Source organism: Quercus suber, unplaced genomic scaffold (genome assembly GCF_002906115.3).
Source record: "Quercus suber isolate HL8 unplaced genomic scaffold, Cork oak 2.0 scaffold_442, whole genome shotgun sequence".
NCBI lineage: Eukaryota > Viridiplantae > Streptophyta > Magnoliopsida > Fagales > Fagaceae > Quercus > Quercus suber.
The window spans coordinates 20034-45875 of record NW_027069893.1 but is presented as its reverse complement, the minus strand read 5'-3'; the positions used below and the strand labels follow the sequence as shown (position 1 = coordinate 45875).

General features: G+C 34.7%; 2 protein-coding genes and 1 long non-coding RNA gene across 3 annotated transcripts; 1 reads left to right on the top strand and 2 right to left on the bottom strand.

Annotated features, from left to right (window-relative positions):
* Positions 1–1642: 1642 nt before the first annotated feature.
* On the bottom strand, positions 1643–2515 carry LOC136062699 (uncharacterized). Its single transcript, XR_010624429.1, has 3 exons — positions 2335–2515; positions 2088–2150; positions 1643–1886 (listed from the first exon to the last, which is right to left on the bottom strand). It is a non-coding gene; the product is annotated as an uncharacterized LOC136062699 (long non-coding RNA).
* Positions 2516–9333: 6818 nt separating this feature from the next.
* Positions 9334–14278, top strand: LOC111989340 (uncharacterized). The gene is made up of 5 exons (XM_024021133.2): positions 9334–11651; positions 11972–12618; positions 12804–13013; positions 13354–13571; positions 13712–14278. The coding sequence occupies exons 1-5, from the start codon at positions 9365–9367 to the stop codon at positions 13752–13754; spliced, it is 3405 nt and encodes a 1134-aa protein (XP_023876901.1). The 5' UTR covers positions 9334–9364; the 3' UTR covers positions 13755–14278.
* A 7734-nt stretch (positions 14279–22012) lies between these two features.
* Positions 22013–25475, bottom strand: LOC111989385 (phosphatidylinositol 4-kinase gamma 4). Its single transcript, XM_024021171.2, has 2 exons — positions 23670–25475; positions 22013–22575 (listed from the first exon to the last, which is right to left on the bottom strand). The coding sequence occupies exons 1-2, from the start codon at positions 25023–25025 to the stop codon at positions 22186–22188; spliced, it is 1746 nt and encodes a 581-aa protein (XP_023876939.1). The 5' UTR covers positions 25026–25475; the 3' UTR covers positions 22013–22185.
* Between the last annotated feature and the right edge of the window lie 367 nt (positions 25476–25842).

Genomic DNA, 25842 nt, shown 5'->3' with positions numbered 1-25842 from the left:
TGGAGAAATGAATAAAGAATCAGTTGGAAAGTGTATTTAAAAAAGTTGGTATGTAAAAGCTAAATGTCACTGTTCATTCTCCAAACAGTACAAAAATTTGGTGAATTTGCTGGTGATGCTCTTAGAGTTTATGCTAAAATTTGGTGCAGGGAAAGTCATATCATGTTAATGGAATTAAGGCTAGTGAACCTAAGGTACAATGTTTTTATTATTAGTGTAATGTTGAATTTATTCAATCATGTGTTGGCATTATTTTGTGCCAAATTTATTTGTATTTTAGCAATTAGATACCCTGTATTTAGATAGGAATTATGTTAGGGTTGTGTGTGAGAGAGTGTGAAGAAAACTCATGCAAGTTGTGTGCATTCAAAGGAGTCTCACGACCGGATCTCGTGACTGACTCGCGACTAGCAAGTCGCCAAAGTGCTACATGTTTGAAACATGCAGGAAACTCAAGGGTCACGACAGTTAGAACACTACAAGACAAAAAGTACAGTCAGGCCAGGCAATTAGCTCGTGACTCAAACTCACGACTCATCCCACTTGCGAGACTGAGTTGCCAGAATGCCATATTATGCAGAAAAATGACTTTTCACATTCATCACGTACTTTACTATAAATACCCTAATACCCACGAAATGTAGAGAGGTTCAAGAGAGAATTTTGAGAGAGAAATCCTAGAGAAAACCAAGATTAACTCATCCACAATCTTAGACATTTGATTCTCCAAATTCCTTTACTCTCACCCTCATCATTGACATATCCCTGAGAGGTACATTTGCCAAATCCTTATCTCACTATACCTATATTAGTGAGGAGGTATTTTGGTGTTTAGGAAGCAATTTGGAGATGACCAATTTACTTGGTTGATGCAATGGGCTTATTGCGGGATCCAGGAAACTAAAGAAGACACGGTTAGACTTAACCCTATTGGAGCAAGAAGTTTTGAGGGCTTAGATGCATTGAGTAGATTATGCTTGGAGGGTCTATTACTATTCGTGTATCCCAACTTTATTCTTTAGTGGATTACTTTACCGTTTAGAGGGCGGCAGAGAGGTTCTTCGATTTTCTCTTCGATAACACGTGTTAATGTTATCTTTGTGTTTGCATCTCTCTTTCCTTACTCTTTACCTTTTAATTGTTGTTGTGTTTGTAATTAATTATGTTTAGATTGTTTTACCTATTTAGACATAGCTTATATTCATCATTCTGCACATATATTGTTTGTGTATAAGCTTATGTTGGTAATGTTGAAATTAGAGGTCTAAACATTCATTAGTGTTTTACACACTAATTGAACATTCAATTAGGTACTTAGTAGAGCTTACCACTTACTAGTGTAGTAGTGTGTACGGCGTTTTTGGTAAGATGTTTGAAGTTCAAAGTTAGCGTTGATTACTATGTTGCACGGACACGGACACGGACACGGACACGACATGGACACGGACACAGGGATACGGCAATTTTTGAAAAATAAGGACACGACACGGCGGAGACACGGCGGTTAAATAATTAATTATATTTTATATTTAGGCATATTATATATATATATATATATATATATATATTTTATTTTTTTTTGGTAAACATTTTATATGGGGGGGGGTGGGAATTGATAGCCCTAACTCATCAGATACAAATCAACACTATTTTTTACTACTGTACAAATTTACTTATTTATAATTTAGGAATAAACATGAATTTGCCTTACATAATGAAACACATCACAAAGAGGGAATCAATATAAACATTAACCAACACCACAGCATAGATAATAATAGAAGTTTCATTGTTCAAGTATATATAATTACTTATTTTCTCACCAGCTAGGAACCAAAAGGAATAATATAAGAAATAGAAGCTACTGGGATGTGCTCCTAGCAACCCTGCGAAACCAAAAGGAAAACAACAAAAAAAAAAAAAAAACAAAAACAAAATTAAAAACAATGGTCCATTAAAAAACCAAACGGCAATAGTAAAAAACCCAGCCGGAAAAAATAAAGAAAAAGAAACCAAATTGAAAGCAATGTATAAATTAAATTTAGAAGTTTAATAGTTCAAGTATATACAATTACTTATTCTCTCACCTGCTAGAAACCAAAAGGAATAATAGAAAAAATTAAAGCTTCCGAGTTTTGTTCCTAGCAACCCTGCGAAACCAAAAGGAAAACAAAAACAAAACAAAATTAAAAACAATTCAGCAATACAAAAGCCAAACGCCAACAGTTAAAATCCAAATGGAAAAATAAAGAATACGGAGGAGACATATTCAGATTAGAGACGTAAACGTTGGAGACTTAGAACAAAAGGGTAGAGAGAGAGAGAACACTGAACTTCAAAAATTCAAACAAAAGGGCAGCGAGAGAGAGAGAGAGAGAGGCCGTAATCTTGAGAACAAAAGGGCAGAGCGAGAAGAGCAGGGCCGTAATCTGAAGACGAACTAGGGTTTCTAAGCGTGGGTTTGTGGGCTTTTCTGAAATAAAACTTCAAAAAAGTAAAATAAGTTACATGCTAAGATTCAAACCTGTAACTGCTTGGCAAAACCATGTTCTTATTATAAGTAAGCTCATGCCACTAAGATGATGTAAAGTATATGTTAAAATATAAATAAATAAAGAATATATCCCTATTAATCTCACACATTATCGTTAATTAGAAAAATATAAACATCAAGAAAGTGACGTCAACTATGTTATTTTACAGGAAGGTATCTCCTAAACGTGATGGAAGCTACCAAAGGAGATACGTAGGAAGTTAATTAATATATTCAAATATTTATGGAAGAAACCAAGATAATTCCAGCTAATTTTTTTTGTGGACAAAAGTAATCATTGTGGTTGGGCTAATTTTTCGGGATTTTTTTTTTTTTTTTTATAGATTTTAGATCTAAAATTTTTTTTAATAGCTTTTAAAAAGAGGAAAATGCTAGCTACAAATTTTTTAAAAAAATTGTTATTGTGATGAGCGGTTATTAGTAAGTAAAAATGACTTTAGTGGTGGGTGCAAATGTAAAAGTACAGCCAAATGCGATATTGGTACAGTCCAATGTGATAATTGAACTGTCAAATGTAAAAAAATAAATAAATAAAAAAGAAGGTTACTACCGAATGTGACAAAAGTACTGTCAAAAGTGATGTTGGTATTACCCAATGTAATAATGAAATTGTCAACAAAAAAATAAAAAATAAAATAAAAAAATGTACCACTAAATGTGACAAAAGTAGAGTAAGATGGATGATTTTTTTTGTGGACAAAAGTAATTATTGTGGTTAGGCTAATTTTTTGGGAATTTTTTTTTTTTTTAAGATATTAGATCTAAATTTTTTTAATAGCTTTTAAAATGAGGAAAATGCTAAAGCTACAAATTTTTTTTTTTTAAATTGTTATTGTGACAAGTGGTTATTAGTAAATAAAAAAGTGACTTTAGTAGTGGGCCCAAATGTAAAAGTATGGCCAGATGTGATATTGGTACAACCCAATGTGATGATTAAACTGTCAAATGTAAAAATAAAAAATAAAAATAAAAATAAAATAAAAAATAAAAATAAAATAAAATAAAATAAAGGTTACTACCGAATGTGACAAAAGTACAATTAAAAGTAATGTTGGTACTGCCTAATGTAATAATAAAATTGTCAAATATGAGAAAAAAAATAGAATATCACTGAATGTGACAAAAGTAAAGTAAGATGCAATGTTAGTACTGCGTAATGTGACAATAAAACCATCAATTGTGAGAAAAAAATAAAGGAATCACTAAATGTGGCAAAAGTACTGCCTAATGTGCCAATGAAACCATCAATTGTGATGTTAGTATTGCTGAATGTGAAAATGGAACCATCAAATATGAAAAAATAAATAAATAAGGAAACCACCAAATGTGACAAAAGAATTGTCATATGTGATGTTGGAATTGCACAATATGAGACTAAAACTGTCAAATGTGAGGAAAAAAAAAACCACTGAATGTGACAAAAGAACTATCATATATGATGTTAGAATTGCACAATGTGATGATAGAATTGTCAAATGTGAGAAAAAAATAAGGGAACCACCGAATGTGACAAAAGAACTGTCACATGTGATGTTGAAACTACACAATGTAAGGATGGAACCGTCAAATATGAGAAAAAAAAAGTAAGGGAACCACCAAATGTGACAAAAAAACTGTCACATGTGATGTTGGAACTGCATAATATGAGGATGAAACTGTTAAATGTGAAGTTTTGGTAACTTAGTATAGCAGATTACCTATTAGTAGATACCATACCCCCTTTTTTAGGGGTACGGTAAAATTACCCTTGAATTTGAAAAATCAATTTGGAAAGTGTAAAGACTTTAATGAGGGGAAAATAATTGAATATTCCGAGAGTTCCATAAATGTGTACTCCCCCTCTCATATGAATTATGGATCCCACCATGAATTTAATTAGTAGGGTGCACAATTATGTGAGAGGAAGAAATTTACATTTATAGTACTTTTAGAGTATTCTATAATTACTCTTAATAAGGTGACTAAAGATTAGATATTTCCATTATAATTAAACTTTTAAATTCAAATTTAAGTTAACATTTTTATTGGGAAAGTTTTTAATAAATGAATAAATATTTTCTCAAATAAATTGCAGGGCTGGCTCAATAGATGATACAATTGATGCAATCGCCTAAGGCCCCCAAATAAAAGAAGGCCCCCACTTGTAAAAAAAAATTATATATATATATATATATAATATTTATCTATATATTTTAACTAAAAAAAAATTTAAGTACTTTTTTTGGTCAATAAAATGCATTAAAAAGGTCTCATTGTATCCTAAAATGCAGAAGATCAAAAAGGGTAAAAACAAAAATAGTCTGACTTCAGCTAACAAAATTAAATTTAGGTTGGATAGCACATTTTTTGCACAATTACACACTGCACAGCAGCACAAGCTACATAGTTGCGCATTGCACACTGCATATGCTGCACAACCTAGTGGCCCATAGGACAACACATTTTCTTACTTTATCAATTATTACAAATTACCATACCAATTAATAATTTGATGTGTATCATATCAACTCATTTGAATTATAGTGACACTAATTTATTGAACCATGTAATAAATTAATTTTTATTTGAAAAAAAAAAAGATTAAGTGGATTAGTTATATTAAAATTAAAATTAACAAAACCTTATTTAAGGTCTACTATGTCACAAGAAAGATTAAATGGATTAGTTATATTATCAATTGAAAAAAATAAATGTTAGAGGAACTTTAAATACAAAAACTTAATTAGTAATTTTGCATCTCAAAAAGCATATATATATATATATATATTATTTGATTAATATTTATATATAAAAAAGACCACACTTAAAATTTTTGCCTAAGGCTCCCAAAGTTATTGAGCTGGCCTTGATAAATTGATTCATTAATATCAAGATATTTCCTTTTAAGATTTAATTAAAGAGTAATATTACAGTCACAAATTATTTTACAACATTTTTACAAACTGTTGATGTAACAAGCTTCTTATTAGTTTTCATTTAAGCCAACCATTAACATTTTTTTTTTCATTTACCAATAAATACTCACCACATTAGTAGTTTGTAAGTTTTTTTGTTTTTTGTATAAAGTTTGTATCTCTAGCATTATTCTTAATTAAAATTTGATTTGAAGGCTTCAATGAAATCTTACTCCTAAATGGAAAATTAGGCAGAGCTCAGAGATCTCAGCAAATGGATGGTTTATGTCAGGCAATCAAAATACGTGGTTTCCAGGATGTGGGGTATTGTGGTCTATACTTCCCTTGGTGTAATATGTAGGTGAAAGATGATAGGATTTATCTACGGTTGGGCAAAGCCTTTGCCACCTTTGAGTGGCTTGATCATTTTGGTGATACAAGAGTTCATAATTCGGTTAACTAAACATCAGACCTTTGTGTTTTGCTAATCACGAACCAATTTCCCCTTTTTAACCTTGTAAACACCGATTCCATTTTGAGGCCATGTGAACTAGAAGAGAAGATTGCATAGAATTTATTGAAGCAGTTTGGAGAGATAGGAGATCATAAATGCCCCAAGGAAATAGCACTAGGTCTACAAAATTGTGCGAATTAGCTTACAAAATGGAATAATGTTGTGTTTGCTCATATCCCTAAAAAAATCTAGGAAAAAAGAAAGACTCAATTTTCTTACTATCTAGGGAAAAAGATGGTTCCTATGGTGTAGACATTAATATGCTTTGAAAGGAGATTACGGAACTTCTAGACAGTGAAGAAATTATATGGCACGAGCTTCCTAGAGTCCATTGGATTGGTGAAGGTTGTCGTACCCGTATTCTCACCGTATTCAATGACAATGTTCCCATTGGCTTGGGACATTTTACTTGGCGACGTGTGTGTGGTTTGCATAAGGTAAACATGTGTATATAACACATGTCCAATACTATAATGGTGTGTGTGGGTGAATATTTACACGTATATTCATTTTTAGGAGTCACCACCAATTATTGGGATTCTAAAGTGTGATTGGTTCCCCAAGTATAATCAATTTTATTTCCTAAATTCAATTAAGAAAACCCTGGGCTCCTAAACTAAACTAGAAAGCAAAAGAACATCTCAAACTAGAAATCATAGATTCAAAAATTCGGTTACGTATGGAAAATGTGTTAAGCATCCCACAATGCATATCCAAAAGGATAGTACCTTGTTTTGAATTTAATCTTAAATATCACCATTTAAAGAACAACTAAGATTTTTGAAATTTGGTTTTTAAAGGAATGATATGCATGTACATGTCAAATGAAACAAAGGTGAAGTTTATGCTGTAATATTCCATTATTTCAGGAAGCGTACTTTTAGAAAGAATGAAATTAGAAATTCATAGCAAAGAAAAGAAAGGAATATCAAAATCATGCAAGGTCTTGGTAAGAGGATTTTTTTTTTTTTTTTTGCAAAATAACACAATTTTGCTAAATGCTAACAATTTCGTTAGTTAGCAACGTTTCTAAACTATTTAGAAAAGTAACATCTCAAGTCTCTTAGACTTAAGTTCACTGTAGCAACTCAAGTCTTAAAGACTCGAGTTTCATATGTTGGCAGAGCTGAGGTAAAAAATTATCCACGTCGAACTTGAGTCTTTAGACTTGAGTTCCCTAATTATAATTTAAAAACTACAAAGCACAATAAAAAACAAAAATGTTAGAGGATTTGTAGGATAAGGTACCATGACTAGGCAGAGAGTAGGAAGGTACCTTGACTGGGTAGAGAGTAGGAGGAGAGAGAAGTTGGCACATGGAGCTCTAGAGTGCAGTCATAGTTGCCATTTTTTATGCTTCATCTTTATCACTCTATGATTTTCATCAACAAACCCAAGCTAAAAGAGTCATTCCAGCGCCAAATTGTGATTTTTGGGTTTGGATTTTTGCTCTGGTGCCAAGATCATGAATTTTGGGTTTAGGTTTTTGAGAAATGGGTTTGGATGTTTGAGAAGGGAGAATAAGAAGAAGGAAGAAAGCTAGAGAAGAAGAAGGGAAGAACTGTTTGGAGAAGAAGATGGAGAAATGGGTTTTGTGCTTGGGTTTTTGGGGCTTGGAAGAGGAGAGTGGGACGATAGATGGAGAAAGAAAAAAAGAATGAAGGAAGAAGAAAGTAGAGTAGGAACTCGAGTTCCACATGGATTTGAAATCCACCTTAGTTTTGCCAGCACATAGAACTCCAATCTCTTAGGATCAAGTTGCTATGGTGAACTCAAGTCTAAGAGACTTGAGATGCTAATTTCCTAAATAATTTGGAAATGTTGTCAATTAACAAATTTGTCTTAAAAAATTGTGTTATATGGCAAATTTCCCCTTGGTAAGAGGGGGAAGAGTAAGGGATTTACTCAGTGTGAGATGTTACATTGTTGGAGGAACCTAAATGCTGTTGGAGAAAGGGATCATCAACAAGGGCAAAACCTACATCTATGAATTTTTTTTTTATGGTGTTTTCTACTTGTTCAATGCACATTTGTTAGGAACCTATAGGTAGAACTCCCCCTTGAAAACCGGCTTGTAAGGGGAGGGTGCCCAAAAGCTTATAAACACATGGTTAAGCTTACACTTAATCAATGTGAGACACTAGGATCATAACATACCTCCACACTCCACAACCGTTGTCCACGATGGCTTACTCTAGTGACACCAACCTTTTGGTAGTCCTTTCTCTTTTTGGTGGCTCCACTCAACTATCAATAATTTTAATCGAGCCTTTAGGTTGCCCCATCCGGGATTCAACCACAAAGCCGCAACTCATTTGATCTTATACTCATTAAGCTACGCCCGATTAATCGAGGTGGTGGTTGGCTCTGATACCAAATGTTAGGATTCTAGTAGTTTCTAATGAGATTAGATTAGAATTATAGGGGAACATATGTAAATTGTAGGGAAATTGACTTAATTCAAGATAGTCACTTTCTATAGAGAAATATTAAGAGAGATAAAAGAAATACACTAAGGCTTCGTTTGGGAGAAGGTAATGAAATGAAATGAAAATGAATAAAAAGAATCATTTTAGAATATTATTCCCTTCCCTTGTTTTGGAGTTTTAAGTAGGAGGAAATGGAATGGGTAGGAAGGAACACTCATTCCTCTCTATTCCCTTAAAACCTCAAATTTTCATTCATCCCAAAATTAGAAAGAATGGGAGGGAATGAAATTAAATTTAATGTTTTTTTACTAAAACTCCTAAAATACCCCTATATATTAAATTCTTTATTTTAAAATAGGGGTCTAATATATTGTCATAAAATGATTCCATTCCATTCCCTTCATGTTACTCCCAAACAAGATTACTTACATTCTATTCATTTTCATTCATTTCCATTCCTTTATTTTAAAACATCCGATCAAGGTTACTTAATTCTATTTTATTCCATTCTTTTTCCTTATGAACTCCCAATTGGAGCCTAATAGTCCTATTATTCTCCATGTGCATTTAATAATTCTAGAATGTGTTAAATGTAATTAAAATACTTGGAATTGTAACTGAGTAACTAGGTAACTAACTAAATGCACTCTACACCCAAACGTGAGTTTCTAAAATCTCTGTAGATACTGAGATCGTAGAAGCCCATGATAAAGAGGTTACAATACGACGTCGTCACATACAAAGAACAACTAGAAAACGCCAAAACCCAAAACCTGCACTCAACAAGTGCAAAACCCAGGGGCCAGAAAGAACCTTTTATTTTTGTAGTATCAAAGAAGGAAAGCATAAGTGTTTGGTATTATGATTCACTACTAATTGGGTCTTTTTTTTTTTTTTTTTTTTTTATAATTTATCAATGGAGATTTTGAATCCTCAATTTTTTTTTTTTTTTTTTTTTTTTTATAATTTATCAATGGAGATTTTGAATCCTCAAATTCTATCTGGAACTTCACCTTATTTCTCTCCAAAGAAACATAGGTACAAGTACAACATACCACCCAAACCCAGCTTCAAAAGAAACTCCTCGTTTCCAACCTATTATTTACCATTACATAACTGCAGGAACTTCCAGATTTGTGCACATTTTGGTCGACCCACGTCTCGCCATCGCCGGAACTCGCTGAGGAAGAAGCTCACTTTTGGTGACCAACAGGAACAGGTGAGTCTGTCTGATTTTCAAAACCCAAATCGTAGTTTCGATGATAATTTAAACTGTGATAGTGATAGCGTTATTGATAGTAGTAGACTCATAAATGTTGAAACAGAAGAATTCAAATCAAAACGTTCGGGTTTGGGTGAGTCTGTGTTGTGGGATAAATTGGAGAATTGGGTTGAGCAGTATAGGAAAGATATCAAGGATTGGGGAATTGGGTCTGCTCCCATTTTTACAGTTTTTGAAGATTTGGAAGGGAATGTCAAGTGGGTTTCTGTTAATGAGGACGAAATTGTTAGAAGGAGCCGGGGTGAGGACTCAACAGAAGTGAATTTGAAAATTCTGTGTGCTCAGAGTTTAGCTAGAGAGATGGGGAGCGGGAAGAACAATGTGATTCCGAGGAACAGTTCAGTTGCAAAGTTTGTTGTTCAAGGTGGGGAGTCTGTTTTCTTTAAGGCCATTCAGGGTTTTGCTCTTCAGCCTGAATTGTTCCCCATGGTGTCAAGTGTTGGGAGGTTGGTGTTGTTTGGATTTGTTGCATTGTGGGCATTGAAAAAGTTATTTATTTTTGGGAATAAGGAGGTTCGTCACACGGAAGTGGAGAAGGAAATGATGAGGAGAAAGATAAAGTCAAGAAAGGAGAAAGACATGTTGGAGAAGTTTAGCGTGGAGGTTGTTCAACAAACTCCGGAACCAATTGAGAATCAGAAACCTATGATAGATAAGGAAAAACTAATGAATAGTATTTTGAAAGCCAAGGCAGGTTCTGATAAATCATCATTACAAGATTCCTCTGCTATTCCAACGGAGAAATCTATTGACTTGGATAATAGAATTCAGGAAATCAGACAAATGGCCAGGCGTGCACGGGACATTGAGGGGCAAGAGCCTTCCCTGACTGATCAGGATGCAAAAGAAAAACAGGGTGTGAATAATGAACTTTCCAATGAGATGGAATTGGTCAATGTGCTTAGTGACGACGATAAGAGTTCTTTAGGGCAGACTAATGGTATTCATGAAACTGTAAAGACAGGCAATTTGGATGTACAAAAAATTGATGATTCTGGATTTCTCAGTAAGGTCTCTTCCACAGAGGACAATATGCAAGGTTGTACCACTTCAGGTGAGAACGTTTCTTCTGATAGGGAAAGCACTGTGCAGGGTTTTGAAGATAGTGAAAGTTCTTTGAAGTTAACAGACACAACCGAGGTCATCCAATTCTCTGATACTCCTTATGCTGAATCACACATGTCAAGGAAAGGTTCTATTAGAACAAAGACAAGAGTGATACTGTCATTGAAAGAAGCTAGAGACTATCTTTCTGAAAAATTTCACAATCAAGTTCCTGACATAATGTCCCAAGTGAAAACCTTGCAAGAAAGTGATGCCGTTTTGAGGCATCCAGGTGATGAAGGATTTGGTAGAAGAGATACAGGCCATAAATTGGATGTGAATGACAAATTGGCTGCAATTTCAGGTCGAACATCAAATTCTACACATTCCACAAAAGCCTGCAAAGTTTCTGCTTGGAAGGAATCTGTCCCAACTAAGAATGAAAATTCTGAAGATTCTGAGGCGAGATGTGGAGTGGGAGATCTTGGGAAGCCACAAACTTCCTTAAATCATGAAGGTAATGGAATCAATGTGGGGAAAGGGCCACCTGCAAAGATGCAAAACTGGATAGATACAAATTTTCATGAAGTTGAGCCCTTAGTTAAGAAGATTGGAACTGGTTTTAAAGATAACTACATGGTTGCTAGAGAAAAAGGTAATGAACAGTTAGATATGGATACTGAAATTACACAGCTTGCTTTTAATGGTGATGATAGTGAACTTGAGTGGATGAAAGATGATGATCTTAGAGAAATTGTCTTTCAAGTCCGAGAAAATGAGTTGGCAGGGCGAGATCCATTTTATTTGATGGATGCTGAAGATAAACGTGTGTTCTTTATGGGTCTTGAAAAGAAAGTTGAGAAAGAGAATGAAAAATTGTTGAAGCTGCACGAGTTGCTACATTCAAATATTGAAAATCTTGATTATGGAGCAGGTAGTTACATGTTCTTTTAAATCATTTATATTTGTTTCACTTTTTTTTTCCCCTCGAGGAAGAAGCAATTCATTTTAGGTTTTTTAATAGAATGAATTTCAATTGTCTGGCAGCAAGAGTATAATGAAATTCACCTAATCATGAACTCCCTAAAAGGTTACTACATTAAGAACAAATTTCTTGAAAACATATAAGCAGACTGGTAAATGATTTAGATAGTTACCTAGTAGGGGCTAAGTTTACGTTCAAATAAATACTTAACCTAGCATTCTAAGTTTTTCAAGCACTGATGCTGATTTAATCTTTTTCTCTTCCTCCAGATGGTATCAGCTTGTATGATCCACCTAGCAAAATCATACCACGCTGGAAAGGGCCTCTGATAGAAAAGAACCCTGAGTTCCTCAAGAACTTCCTTGAACAACAGAAGGCATTTTTAGCTGGGAACACTGGTAATTCATACCCAGTGAAGAAGGACCAGGAAAACTCCATTAAAAAATCAACAGGATCCCCCACCCCTGGGAATGTCGCTTCTTCTTTGCCCACCCTTGATTCAGACAAAAACTTTCATGATGAGGATCCCAAAAATTCTAGGACAGTAATTGAAGGCAGTGATGGTTCTGTTATAGCTGGCAAAAGATCAGGGAAAGAATATTGGCAACACACAAAGAAATGGTCCCGTGGGTTTTTGGATTCTTATAATGCAGAGACAGACCCAGAAGTTAAATCAATTATGAGGAATATGGGGAAGGATTTAGATCGGTGGATCACTGAAAAAGAAATACAGGAAGCAGCTGATCTGATGAGCGAAGTACCTGAGAGGAATAAGAAATTCATGGAAAAGAAACTCAACAAGCTCAAAAGAGAAATGGAATTGTTTGGACCACAAGCCGTAGTGACCAAATACCGCGAATATGCAGATGAGAAGGAAGAAGATTATCTGTGGTGGTTGGATCTTCCACATTTGCTGGTAAGTTTGTGATATTTCAACTTTTTCAGCTTCTTGGACCTGAATCTGCTCATTTCTAAACAAAGTCTCAAAACTATGCACTTGTCAAAAATTCCATAGACTAGTGTCTTATATTTTGCTTTAGTATAGATATCTTTTCCATGAAATTTACAGAGTAAATAGATTTTTTTCTCCCTGCTTTCCAGTGCATCGAATTGTACACAGTTGACAATGGGGAACAGATGGTTGGACTATATTCATTGGAGATGGCTACTGATCTTGAATTGGAACCAAAGCCATGTCATGTGATTGCCTTCGAGGATGCTGGTGACTGCAAAAATCTTTGTTATATAATTCAGGCTCACATGGACATGCTTGGAAATGGCCGTGCCTTTGTTGTTCCTCGGCCACCTAAGGTGAGGAGTTTATTTGTTTCCATACTACTACTTTCTATAGAGCATCATGTGATTGCCATTGTTGGTGATGGCCATGGAGGCAATTTGATGCTTAGTTTCCTCTTCTCTTCACTATCAAAGCTGTGTATCTTAAGTATTCCTTTCCGCAAGCCCTTATGCTTTTCTGCTTTTGGATTTTTTTGCTGTCTGCTAGGTCTGAGTTCCCTTCTTGGTCCATTTTAAGTATAATGGATATATATATATATATATTGCTTGACATTGGGGTTCTTAGGTGTTATTTATTCCTTTGAGATGGGAACTCTTGTTCTTGCCATTGCTAACAGTCATTAACTCTCTCTAGGACGCTTTTTGGGAAGCCAAAGCAAATGGTTTCAGTGTAACTGTCATCAGGAAAGGGGAACTTCAGCTCAATGTTGACCAAACACTAGAAGAAGTGGACGAACAAATTACTGAGATTGGGAGCAAAATTTACCATGATAAGATCATGAAGGAACGCTCTGTGGATATAAGCTCATTGATGAAGGGTGTATTTGGTGTTTCTGGCAAACCCACAAAGAGGTAACTTTTGAACTCTGGCATAGTTAGTTTTGAAAGTTGGCAGAAAGGGATGGGACAATTCTGCTCAATTGCATTAGTTATTTCAGTCACGTTTACATTTTTATGGTAAACTCATGTATTTCTTGGTGATTGCTTTTCAGAAAGGGGTTGAAGCAGATGCTGAAGAAGTCTAACAAGAAATAAGGATGATGTCTGCCTCCTGCAATTGGGCAGGATGTGTTTTCAAGATGCCTGTCTTGCTTTCTTGGTCTGACATGTGCCACACAAAAATCATAGCTATAGCAAGATCCAGCATTTCTTGACCAATATCTTGAATCGTCTGTCAAAATTTGGATGTGTCAAGCTCGATAAATTTATAGAAGACATCGTAAGTTATGCATAAAATAATATTACGACTGCCTATTTCACTTGCATTTTTGTTCTTATTCCAGACCAAAGATGGACTATGGGAAGCCAGCACTCAATCTTCTGATCACATAATTGTTCAAGACAGTGAGTTGTCCCAAATAGGTTCACAACTGCTCTGCATCATCCTGTTGTCCCTGCCCCGTTCTTGAGTCACCTTTCTACTCCAATCATGTAGTGAATGGAAATCCAACATGGATGAAAGTGTTGAGCAATAATTTGAAAATGTATGGTGTTTTGTGAAGGTGTATCCTTGTTACTGCTGCTTAATGTTTAATGAGGACAGGGTGTTTGTTATAGAAGTCATACAATATTGAAATTACATCACAACATAAAGATAATTAAGAAATTTATTTATGGGACGCGAGACACCAATCATATTCACTGTTACATAAATTTTAAATCTTTTTGTACTAAAACTGGCAATAGCTTTAATATTTTCCATTTAAAATGCACAGTCCAATTGTGTATCAACTGACCAATTATCAATAAGACCAATGCTAGGCACAGTATATCCATGTGTCATTTTTTGTCAATTTTTAAACACCAAAAAAAAGAGAGAATTCATAATTATTATGATGTCCATTTGGTATGACAATTTTTAAGACTTCTTTAATAAATATTTTAGTAATTTTACCATTTTTCTATAATTAAAATCACCCAATTTTTCACTTGTTACTACTTGAACAATTATTGTCTTAACACCTCAAATGAAAGCAGCACATTTTGGGTCAATAGATGTAAACTATCGTCCCAAAATGGTGCATCTAGGAGAGAAAAACAAGTGAGAAAAGTTTGATTTTATTGATAGGAAGATGTTAAGAAACAGAGTTGAACATCTCGATTCAAGAAATCTATCAAGTCAATATGAAAAAGACATTAGAAGTTTCAATATTCTTGCCAACTTTATGTTATTGTTGTGATGATCCTACCTACACGAAGATTACCTTCAGTATGAAAAACACCTAGATGCTCTAACAGAAGCATCAGAAGACCAAGTCATGACGCAGATTACACAATCCTTGTCTCTCCTGCAATTTTTGGTATTGAATCACAAACAGATTCAGTCATATTCATATATGTGCATTTTCAGCAATATAATCACGAACAAGGTTGTCAAAATCGGGATCCTATATATGATCGTTGTAAGTAGGTGGGAATCATAGATCATAGAATCGGATCATGAATCGTAAGATCTTACATATTTTCATATTTAAAGAAAAAAATACATTGATAATGGTTTTAACCGTTTTATATGTTGAATAATCATGTAAATTATAAATTCATCCACAAAAAAACTTAGATTTGTATCATATGATATAATTTGCATGTCATATGTAGGGACTCAATTTGAATTGAGTGTTGGGTTTTCAGCCCAACAAACCCGAACAATACATTTATAGAGAGTGGGCTGACAGGCTTAGGTGCTGGCCGTTGATCACCATGCCCAAACTTATCTTTAAAAATGGCTAAGTATTTTCTTACAAATGAGGGAATGCTCCTCGGCCTGTGGCCGAGGAGGCCTTTNATTTGCTTGCTAATTTGGTTGATGCGAATGATCTTTTGAACAATGTGAAAACTGAGAATATGCTCTTGCTTGATAAAGTTAAATATTTGGAATATGATTTATCTGTTGCTAGATCCGCTAGTTCTAAACTTGATCAAATGGTAAGTGTTCAAAAGGCTCCTTCTGACAAATCTGGATTAGGTTTTGTTGAAAGCATCTCTGTGACTACACTAAATTCCACAAACTTTGTTCCTTCTTCTTCCTCTAAACCCCCTGAGAGTGAGGTTGTGAGTGAGACTGCTAAACCTATAGAAGTCACACCTTCTAGTAAGATTAAGGTTGATATGAAAGAGTCTGAACTTAAGGAGTCTTCCCTTACTAAGGACAAGATGCATGATAAACCTGTTTGGATTTGTCATTTTTGTGGAAAGTCTAGACACATTCGTCCAAATTGTTATAAGCTGCAAGCAGCTAAGCGAGCAAATAAGCCAAAAGTGCCTGTACCTCAAGCACAAGATCCTATGACACTTATTGATGAATTGGTAAAGGATCTAAACCTTTATTCCAACCCCGGAGTTGGAAATCACTCTAATGTGAATATGAACTCCAATGCTCGTAATACATCTAAGAGATTTTGGATACAAAAGGCTCGATCTAATTGAGTCTTTCTGACATGGTCCTTATGCTTCATTGTTCTATCTTTTTTTTTTTTTTTTTTCCTAGGATTTGCATTGCATAACATTCATGCATTTCATTCTAGGATTGCTTTTGTTTTTTTCTTTTCAAGAAAAAAAAAAAAAAAAAAAATAAAAAAAAGGAGAAAGAGGAAAGCAATTTGTGCTTTGTATTCATTCTCTTGGTTTTTGAAAACAAGGTTGATCAATTTATTTTCACATAACATGTCTTTGTACCTTGTTTAGCTTTGATGAGCTTATTTATTGCACTTTACTAGCTGAAGCTTTGTAGTGCATGTTGTGTGTGAAAGATGTTTATGATTTTTGATCATTTTGTCTTGATCTTGAAGTCACATGTCTTTGACTGTTGGACTTGAACTTTTTGAGAAAGGCATAAATAACCATCTCACCACTGTTCACTAGCCAATCATGAATACCTTAGTGCATATCGTAAGTACTCGAGAAAGCGTAGCACATGCACAAAAAGAACATAAGGTGTAGCCTCGGTTTAATTGTTTAATGCTTAAAATTGGTGTGTACTATTAGGCTTGATGCCAAATCACATAATTAAAATTGGTGTGTACATTATCCTGACTTTTTAATAAGTTTTTGAATAAATTAAAATTGGTGTGTATATTATGAGGCAAAAATCAAGAAACTTACATGATTGCAAGCTTATGTTCTAAGAGATATGGGAGTTATATGATGTAACTCTTTAAGTGATAGTCTCTTTTGAATTCTATGTGATGAATTTTGTAGACTTTGTGGTTGATTTCTATTCACATATCACCTCACATGTATCTCAAGTTTTTGCTAGTTGCACACACTACACAAGTTACTCTTTGCTAAACTTTGTACATGTTATTGTGTGTGTTTTTGATCTGACCAACTAAGTTTGAAAATACTTTGAGTTTTTATGCAAAATAGCATTATTGCTTGAGAATTTCAAGGGAGATTGTTTGAAAATCTTAATTTTGAAAAACTGGGCTAAAATCTTGGGTTTTTGAAACTTATTTCATCTTATAATCATGCATTTATTTCATTTTTTAATGCTTTGAGGAGAGGTTGCATCAAATTATATTGATTTTCAAAAATTCATTTTTTTTTACAATTTCGATCAATCGAATTTGTTTTTTGATCAATCGAAATTGCAATTAAAATTTTAGGTGAGCCTCTGTTTGTTTCGATCAATCGAAAATCTTGAATCATGTTTAAAAAAAAAAAAAATCAGATCTTGACCTTTTTAAATTCACTTTTTCAAAAGTTTCTAAGCTTCTCTCTCTCTCTCTCTCTCTCGGATTCGGACTTGGCTCCACCTTAGATTTTTGTTGTTTTTTATCATTCTTTTTGCAAGGTTTCTCTCTGCAAATACCGGTAAGACTCTTTTACCCTTCTTTTTGTTTTTATTTTCACATTTCATGCATTTTTCATGCATTTTAATTTGGGGATTTCGAACCTATGCATACTTGGGGTTTTTGATGATTCAAGCCATATTTTCTAAAATTGATCATTGGGTTTTTTTCCTATGATGTTATTAACATGTTCTATGTTGGATAATTTGATCAATTTTGTGGTTTGTGCGAAATTGGATTTTCTAGGGCTTGTTTTGAATCCGATTTGGGGATTTTGTTCAATTAGGTCAAAACTGATGAAATTGGCTTGTTGGATTGATGTAATTGATCATTCTAATCTGTTTTCTAACTTGTGTGATGATCAATTGGTAAAATTTCTTTTTAAAAAAAAATGTTCAAGTGGTTTTCAAATTTTTTGGGTTTTTGTTAGAAATTTTATGCTCAAGCCAATTTTGTGAATTTAAACTTCAATTGAACCTAGTTTCACTGCATTAGCGCATGCATCATGACTTTTAATCTGTTCATGCATCATATAGATTTTTGTTCTATATTTTTTTTATGCTAACTTGCTGTCTGCCCTTAGTTTTTCCTTTTTGTTCTTTTTGGTTCAGTTGTGTGTCCTTGTCCTTTCCTTAGCACCATGCTTAGGAAAACTAGAGCTCATAGGACTCCCTCCTTTTCTTCTGAGTCTCCCTTTTGGAGTGAGTTGTTTAAGGATGCTAAATGCAGAGATGCTTTTGATAAGCTGAACAGTAAGAGGAAGATTTGGGCTGAGCGTTCTGTGCTGCTAGATGAGTTAGATCCTGCCATTAGGGCAAACTTTGAGAGTCGAGGTTGGTTGTCCCTGTTGGAGATAGATCATCCACCTCTGACCGCCCTCATTAGAGATTTCTATTCGAACCTTTCTTGCCACGCCTATGATTCCAACACCCATGTTAGGAGTTGGATACGAGGTGTTGAGTTCACCATTACCCCTAGGGTAGTGGTTGATGCTCTTGGGGTCTTGGTCATTAGGCATCCTAACTATCCTTATGAGGAGTCTCCACCCCTTGATGACGTCATGTCATACATCATTGGGTTTTCTATTTAATGGGGTTCTGATCCTCAGATCACGTCCGCTGAGCTTCCTGTGACTACCTATCTTTTTCTTAGGATAGCGTGTCATTTTTTGTGGCCTATCTCTCATCTCCACACCATCCCTATTAAGCGATGTGTGTTTTTGTATACCCTTTTCTCTGGTGCTTCTATTTCTTTTCCTTATCTGTTTCTTCGTTCTTTGAACGAGATTCATAGGAGTAGCGTTGTTGGTCACGCTCTTGTCTATCCTATCTTCATTCATAGGATTTTGTTGTTTTTAGGTTTAGATGGTTTCCCCGCATCTGAGCTTGTACATGTTACTGGTCCCATAGGTGCTTCTATTCTTCGTCTGAGGGCTGCACATTTGAGGCCTCCTCGTGTTCAGTCTTCTGGTGTTGTACCCCCTTCTTCCTTTTCTATAGGTGATGCACAGGCCGAGGCGTTTGGTGCTGCTACTACTGATGATGTTCCTCCATTGACTACTTCAGATGATTCAGACATTCGATGTACGTTGGATCATGTCTTGAACGTTTAGGCGGCTCATGGACAGATTTTGGTGGACTTGCTCGATGAGGTTCGTGCTTTGCGTGCGGAGTTGGGACATTTCAGACGATCTCCTTCACCACCTCCTTTTGATGATGGATTGTGATTGCCCTTTGGCATTCTGTCACAAAAAGGGGGAGTAGCTTTTGGATTAGCTTGTAGAGTTTTTGTTGATAGGGGGAGTTTTTGTTTCTGAGGAGCCTGTGGTGATTAGATTGTATCTAGGAGCTGCATCTTGTATTTACATTCTTTTGGCTCTAGATTTATTTTTGTTGGGTATTCATGTTAGGGGGAGATACATTTATTTTGTTTCTTGTTTCATTGCTTATTGACTTATATTTTTTGGTTATTCATTTGATAAATGTCTTTATTTTGTGTTTCGGTGAAATTAAGAATTTATTTTGTTTACTTGTATTTTCCACACATGCGTTTATGCATTTGTTGAGTATTTTAGGAAATATAGGTTGATTCAATTGAGTTGCTGTTTACACTTGCAACTGATGGATAGTAGTTATGATTGGATTTGTTATGTAAAGGGCTGTACTTTGTAAACTTTGAGCTTTTAGTTGTGTTTTGTCACGGATTACCAAAGGGGGAGTTTGTTAGGTTCTAAAGATTTAGGATTTAATGTATTTAGAATTCTAATATGTATTGCTGGAAACCATGATCAAAACAAGTTATTTAGTCTTGTTTAGACTTGCTCAAAGTAGTGTTGTTTATGTAAAGTTGGAATCGAGCTGATGCAGAATTCATTGTGCATCTTGGCCTAGATACGTTTGGGTAGATACGTTTTTTCTGCAGAATTTCCAACTCAGCCCTAACTCCTAAAACGTTTAGGGTTTTATTTTTTTGCCCTAGGTATATAAGGCAAACCCTAGCCACGTTTTAGAGGTTGCTCATATTGCTGTTTTGTGTAAATCTCTTGTGAGATCTAGAGGATCTTTCCTTTACACAAAACTTAGGGTTTTCAAGGAGGAGATGTTATCTACACCTTAATGATCAACTCAGTTGTTGCCATTGAAGCCTAAAGAAAAACAAGCGTGGGTGCTTGTATCTGGTGATGAATCTAAGAAAGAAGGAGTCTGTGGTCTCAGAGCTTACACGTGGTCGTGTCAGTAAGTTCTATTAGTGGGTAGCAATAAGAAGTCGAGTGTGGGGGTTGTAAGTCTTATTGTATGAACTTCGATTCTTTCAAGATAGTGGATTCAAGTTTACCTTAAGGATAACTAAGTTAAATCATCTCCAGGTTTTTTACCGGTTTGGTTTTTCTAGGTTATCATATTTTTGTGTTATTTATATTTCCGCTGCTATATACTTGATATGATTGTTTGATTGTGATAACCTAGATTTGCATAATTTGACTAAGTTAATTACTTAGCTAATTAACTAAGTTAATCTGGTTGGGTTAAGGGGTCTAAAAACCTTTCAGCTGTGAATCCAAGAAAGAAGTAGTCCGTAAATTTGGAGCTGTCACGTGATCGTGGTAGTAAGTTTTATACTTGAGGTAGCAATAGGATGTTAGTGGTCTAAGTCGCTATTGTAAAACTTCAATTCTTTTATAGTGGATCTGTTTTACCTTGAGGATAGTTAGGTTAAATCCTTCATAGGTTTTTTACTGGTTTGGTATTCCTGGGTTATCATATCGTTATGTTATTTATTTTTCGCATTGTTTCAATGATATGATTTACTTGTGTTAATCTAGATCTGAATAATTTACCTAAGTTAATCACTTGGCTAAATAACTAGGTTAATCTGTTTGTATTTAAGGGGTCTAAAAATGTACATAAATTTCTAATCATTATCATCCATTTCATCATTTATGTAGACACTATATATTTGTATTCTAGAGTTGTAAAAGACATCATAATACAATTTCACACTCAACTATTCAAGTTATACCACTCAGCAATAATTAAAGAGCATGCTTAAAAAAAATCAGTCAATCAATATACAAATACAAGCATAACTAATAAAATTATATATATATATATATATATATATATATATATAAATATTTTAGTAATATTAGAACACAAATTAGTATATTGATCAAACAAATATAACAACATTATAGCTTAAAAGGTAGCAAAGCCAACATCAAATTTTTTATTTAGAAATGATGAAGCATTCCTTTATTTTGATTACAAGTGAACTAGAAATTAAAAAACATTTGCTTAGGTTTAGTATATTGATCAAACAAATATAACAACATTATAGCTTAAAAGGTAGCAAAGCCAACATCAAATTTTTTATTTAGAAATGATGAAGCATTCCTTTATTTTGATTACAAGTGAACTAGAAATTAAAAAACATTTGCTTAGGTTTAGTATATTGATCAAACAAATATAACAACATTATAGCTTAAAAGGTAGCAAAGCCAACATCAAATTTTTTATTTAGAAATGATGAAGATTCCTTTATTTTGATTACAAGTGAACTAGAAATTAAAAAACATTTGCTTAGGTTAACATAATTTTATAAAATAAAAAGTTATACTATCACAACATGAAAAAATAAAAACTCTTAAAATTTTATCAAAACAAAAAATTTATCCCATAAAAAATAAATAAAAAATAAAAAATAAAAAAACCAAAAATGTATGTTTTTGGTTGGATTGGTAGGATCCTATACATTCCTACACAATCCTACGTACGATCCTACCAATTTTACGATCTTAGTGCGATCCTAAACATTTTAATGAGGTAGGATTGTAAAATCGTGCAATCTTACGATCCAGATCGCGATTTTGACAACTATGATCACGAACCAGTGCCACAAATAAAAAATAATAAAATAAAACATAATTTATTTGCTTTCAAATGAAAGCTTGAGAAGAACCTATGAAAGGTTCAACAAATAAATAATGAAATGGATCAAGACATGTGACATGAAAGAAATAGTAATAACAAAGAAATAACGACTCCTTTCACATTGTGCATGGACAAAAGGAGAACATCCTAGTCACCTATCATACATACATATGTACGATAATATGTCCATATATATACCAATGTTCCTATAATAGAATTTAAAAATAAAAATAAAAAATAGCATCCTTATGAAAACGGAAACTGAGCAATCTTGTCGAGGTGGTGATCCATGATTTGGGACACAGTCTCAAGGAATATAGCTTCACTTGTGCTTGGTAGCACAGAATCCTGGGCTCCTTGGACAATTTCCTCAATCACGGATTCCTTCTTCAAGTTTTCTCTACAAATCATACTTCCAATGTCAAAGGGAGTAAGCCCTCTTTCTACTCCCTTTTTCAGAAGCATGGTTGAGATGCGGAGTGTGCGAGCACATTCAAGTGGCACGTCCCATCCATGGAATTTCAGAAGGGAAATGTCTTCTTCAGCATCCAGAGATCTGATGTAGTCAATGGTCTCAGTGGAGTAAGGTTGACGAGCCTGTGGCCAATAGAGCCACTCAAATGTGCAATCTTCAAACTGCAGGATCAGCACAAGTCTAAAGTAAATAGGATTGAACAGATTGAGCAAAAGACTGAAACAACAACCAAGTCTTAGTCCCAAAATTTTAGAGTTGACTATAAATCCTCATCGAACTAATTAGGGTCAGCTACATGTACTTTTTTCCGCTATTCTATCTTATCCAAAATCACTCTTTTTGTCACTACTTTAATTGATATGACCTTTTTCATTATTTTTACTAATGTTATTTTAGGTCTTCCTCTACATTTGAATCAATTCATTCCTTCTCCGTAGTACATTAATTGCTCTCCTTTGTACAGAATCAAAACATATCAAGTGACTCTTCCTCATCTTTTCATCAATTGGTCACTCCTATTTTTAAGAAAATTTCTTCATTTCAATTGAAAAAAAAGAAAAGAAAAAGAAAATTCATATAAAAAAAAAAAAACAGGATGACATATTTTTGTAATATAGGAAGCAAATTTAAAATCAATTAAGCAGTCATTATACTTTGAAAATCATAAATAACAAAGAGAATAGAGCAGCAGTCTTTTCCCCTCATTACATATTTGAGACCGTCTCAAAGAAAAGTTGATAGGTATCAACTTTCAAGAGAATACAATTTTGTAAAAAATAAATAAGTAAAATAAAAGCTTTCAAGATAAAAACTAATCAAAATCAGAAGTATTATAACAAAATTCTTAGATTAGGCAATCTGATATGCAAGGCCATCAAATCAGTAATGACCACAAATGTACCATATGCAAGCGGATGTGCAGCAATGTTAACTTGGATTAAAAACTTTTAATAAAAATGACCAGATGTGGAAAATCATAACAGGCTGAATTCATTTATTTAATCAAACTGAATAAGTCTTATGGAACACTATAGTCCTGACTCCTGATTGAAATTTGAACCAAATATATGGGATGAAATCAAGAATAATGGGATTCTAAAATATGAATATAAAGTAATATGAAAGTCAAAAAACATAAAAGGAGACAACAAACCATTCAAACAACTATACCACAGGCAAATCAAACAAATAAAATAGCTGTAAGATGCATTAAGTTGCAAAGAGTTACACATTGCCAAAGTTAAGTAGTACTTACAGTTTCAGGCAAGCAATATCCATGATCAATTGGAATCAGAAGAGTCTTGCCATCTACTTGCTCTTTGCTCAGCAAAATATTCCCAGCATGCCTATCTGCATTTGCCAGTCTGATATCCAACACAGAGATTTTATGCACTTCCTCAACCGGGAATGCCCCAGGGCCCATATCCTCACAACTTCCATTATTCACCATGAACATCTGCAGAGATCCAATCTTGACAGTCAAATCCCCAGGATGGTTAAATCCTCCGTGCAAGCATTTGACCATAAAAGTAGGAGGAACCCCAGCAAAGCCCTTACCCTCACCAAACAATGAGCGGTGCCCACCTTTTGGATGATCCAAAATATAAGCTGCTACTTCCCTGAACGCTCCTTCTCCGACTCTTGTACCCTTTTTTAATCCCTCACCATCCAGTGACAATGGTAGCCCTCGGGGATTGTTCACAGCCATTGGCTCCTCATCAATGGGCTTGAAAACAGACACATACTTCTGCCCCAACGTGTCCAGCATAAAATAAGCTCCTCCTGTACCCTCCATAGACCTGATCGGATAATGACCACTTTCTAATCCGCCATATGTGGAGTTAACCATATTCCAAACCACCGAGGGCAATTTGATGTTGTGGTTAACAAGAATTGGCTCCAACAAAAAATCCCTATCAGGAGGCTTTCTAGGTAGAATTTCTCCATCAGCTTCATACCCTCTATCAGAATTCTTTCCTCCAACATCAATTAACTGTGGCACAACGACGGACAACTCAAGATTCTTCTCAACTGGTCTAGCCCGAACTTTTGCAGATTTCCGAACCAACAAATGTATCACAGCATCGTTATGTTTACAGAGATCATCAATAAGCCTCTGATCCTCTACTCTCTCTCCGTTACACACAACTTCTTGTTCTTCAAGATCAACAAACTCCTTCCCCTTCTTTGCAATCTTATGTTTCACATAACCAACGTCTCTACCCCGCTTCACATGGAATGTAAATTCTTTCCCACCCGCAGTCCTAACATTAATCTCCTGAAGATCTGAAAGCCTAAGAACTAAATGCAAAACATTACCATCAGCAACCCCATAGTCCCGTACCAGAGAATCACTCCGGGCCAATTCTCTGCCTCCACAAACGAGCTTCTGATTCTTGACAACAAACCCTTTACAGGTTTGGATCCTGAGTTTAACAGAATCAATGGAATCCGATTCCAAAACACGCATAGGAGTCATTGACCCCGACATTGCGAGGTATACCATAATCGACTCTTCCGAGCAAAGATTGAATTCGGAATGCAAATTATTAGGGAAAACAACAGGTACGTCGCGAACGGGACGAAGAGCACTGACACCGGCGGACGACATTGCTTTTTTTTTTTTTTTAAGCTTACTAGAAATGAATGAAATGTACAATTATTGAAAGCAAAAAGAATTCAGTCAGAATTGAGACATATTTCTTCTAACTACAAAGACCATCTAATTGATACATACATACCATACCAACCCCAGATGAGATTATCCATCAAATAGACACCTAGATTAGATTTGACTACTACTCCTTCTTCTTCTTCTTCTTCTTATATACAATTACAACAAACAAACAAACAAATTGAAAGGCCTAGAGTCAACGCCCCCAGAGGCCCAGACAAAACTAAAAATGAAATAATTCATCCATCGAGATTACAAAGCAAAAAGGAGGAGAAGACCCAACAAAGAAAGAAGGCAGAGACAGAGGACCCTTGCCGAACAGGAAGAACCGAAGAGAAAGGGTACCAGGAACCAGAGCTTAAATAATGGTTGGCTGTTTTTTGTTGCTTTGAAAATTTATATATTTCTTAGAAAGGAGGAGGAAGGAAGGTGGAACGCGTGTAGCAGCCAGAGATAAAGACGTCACCAAACGCGTATACAAATATGTCGGAAGGTATTCTTTTTTCATTTATGGTTCCTGTTTGACTTTTTGTCGGGAGGACTGTGCTGTCCGAAAGAGACTTTTAAAAATTGAATTAAGAAAAACGGTTACGTAATAATAATAAAGAATTTTCATTTTTCACTTTTCTGGACACTTGGAGTGCTTTCCAAGTCAATGTCACAATTTTGGGTACGGTCCAATTAGCAAGCTTGTGCCATGTATGTTGTCCAATAAATGAGTGCCATGTATGATACTTGCATTTTGTGATTTTCT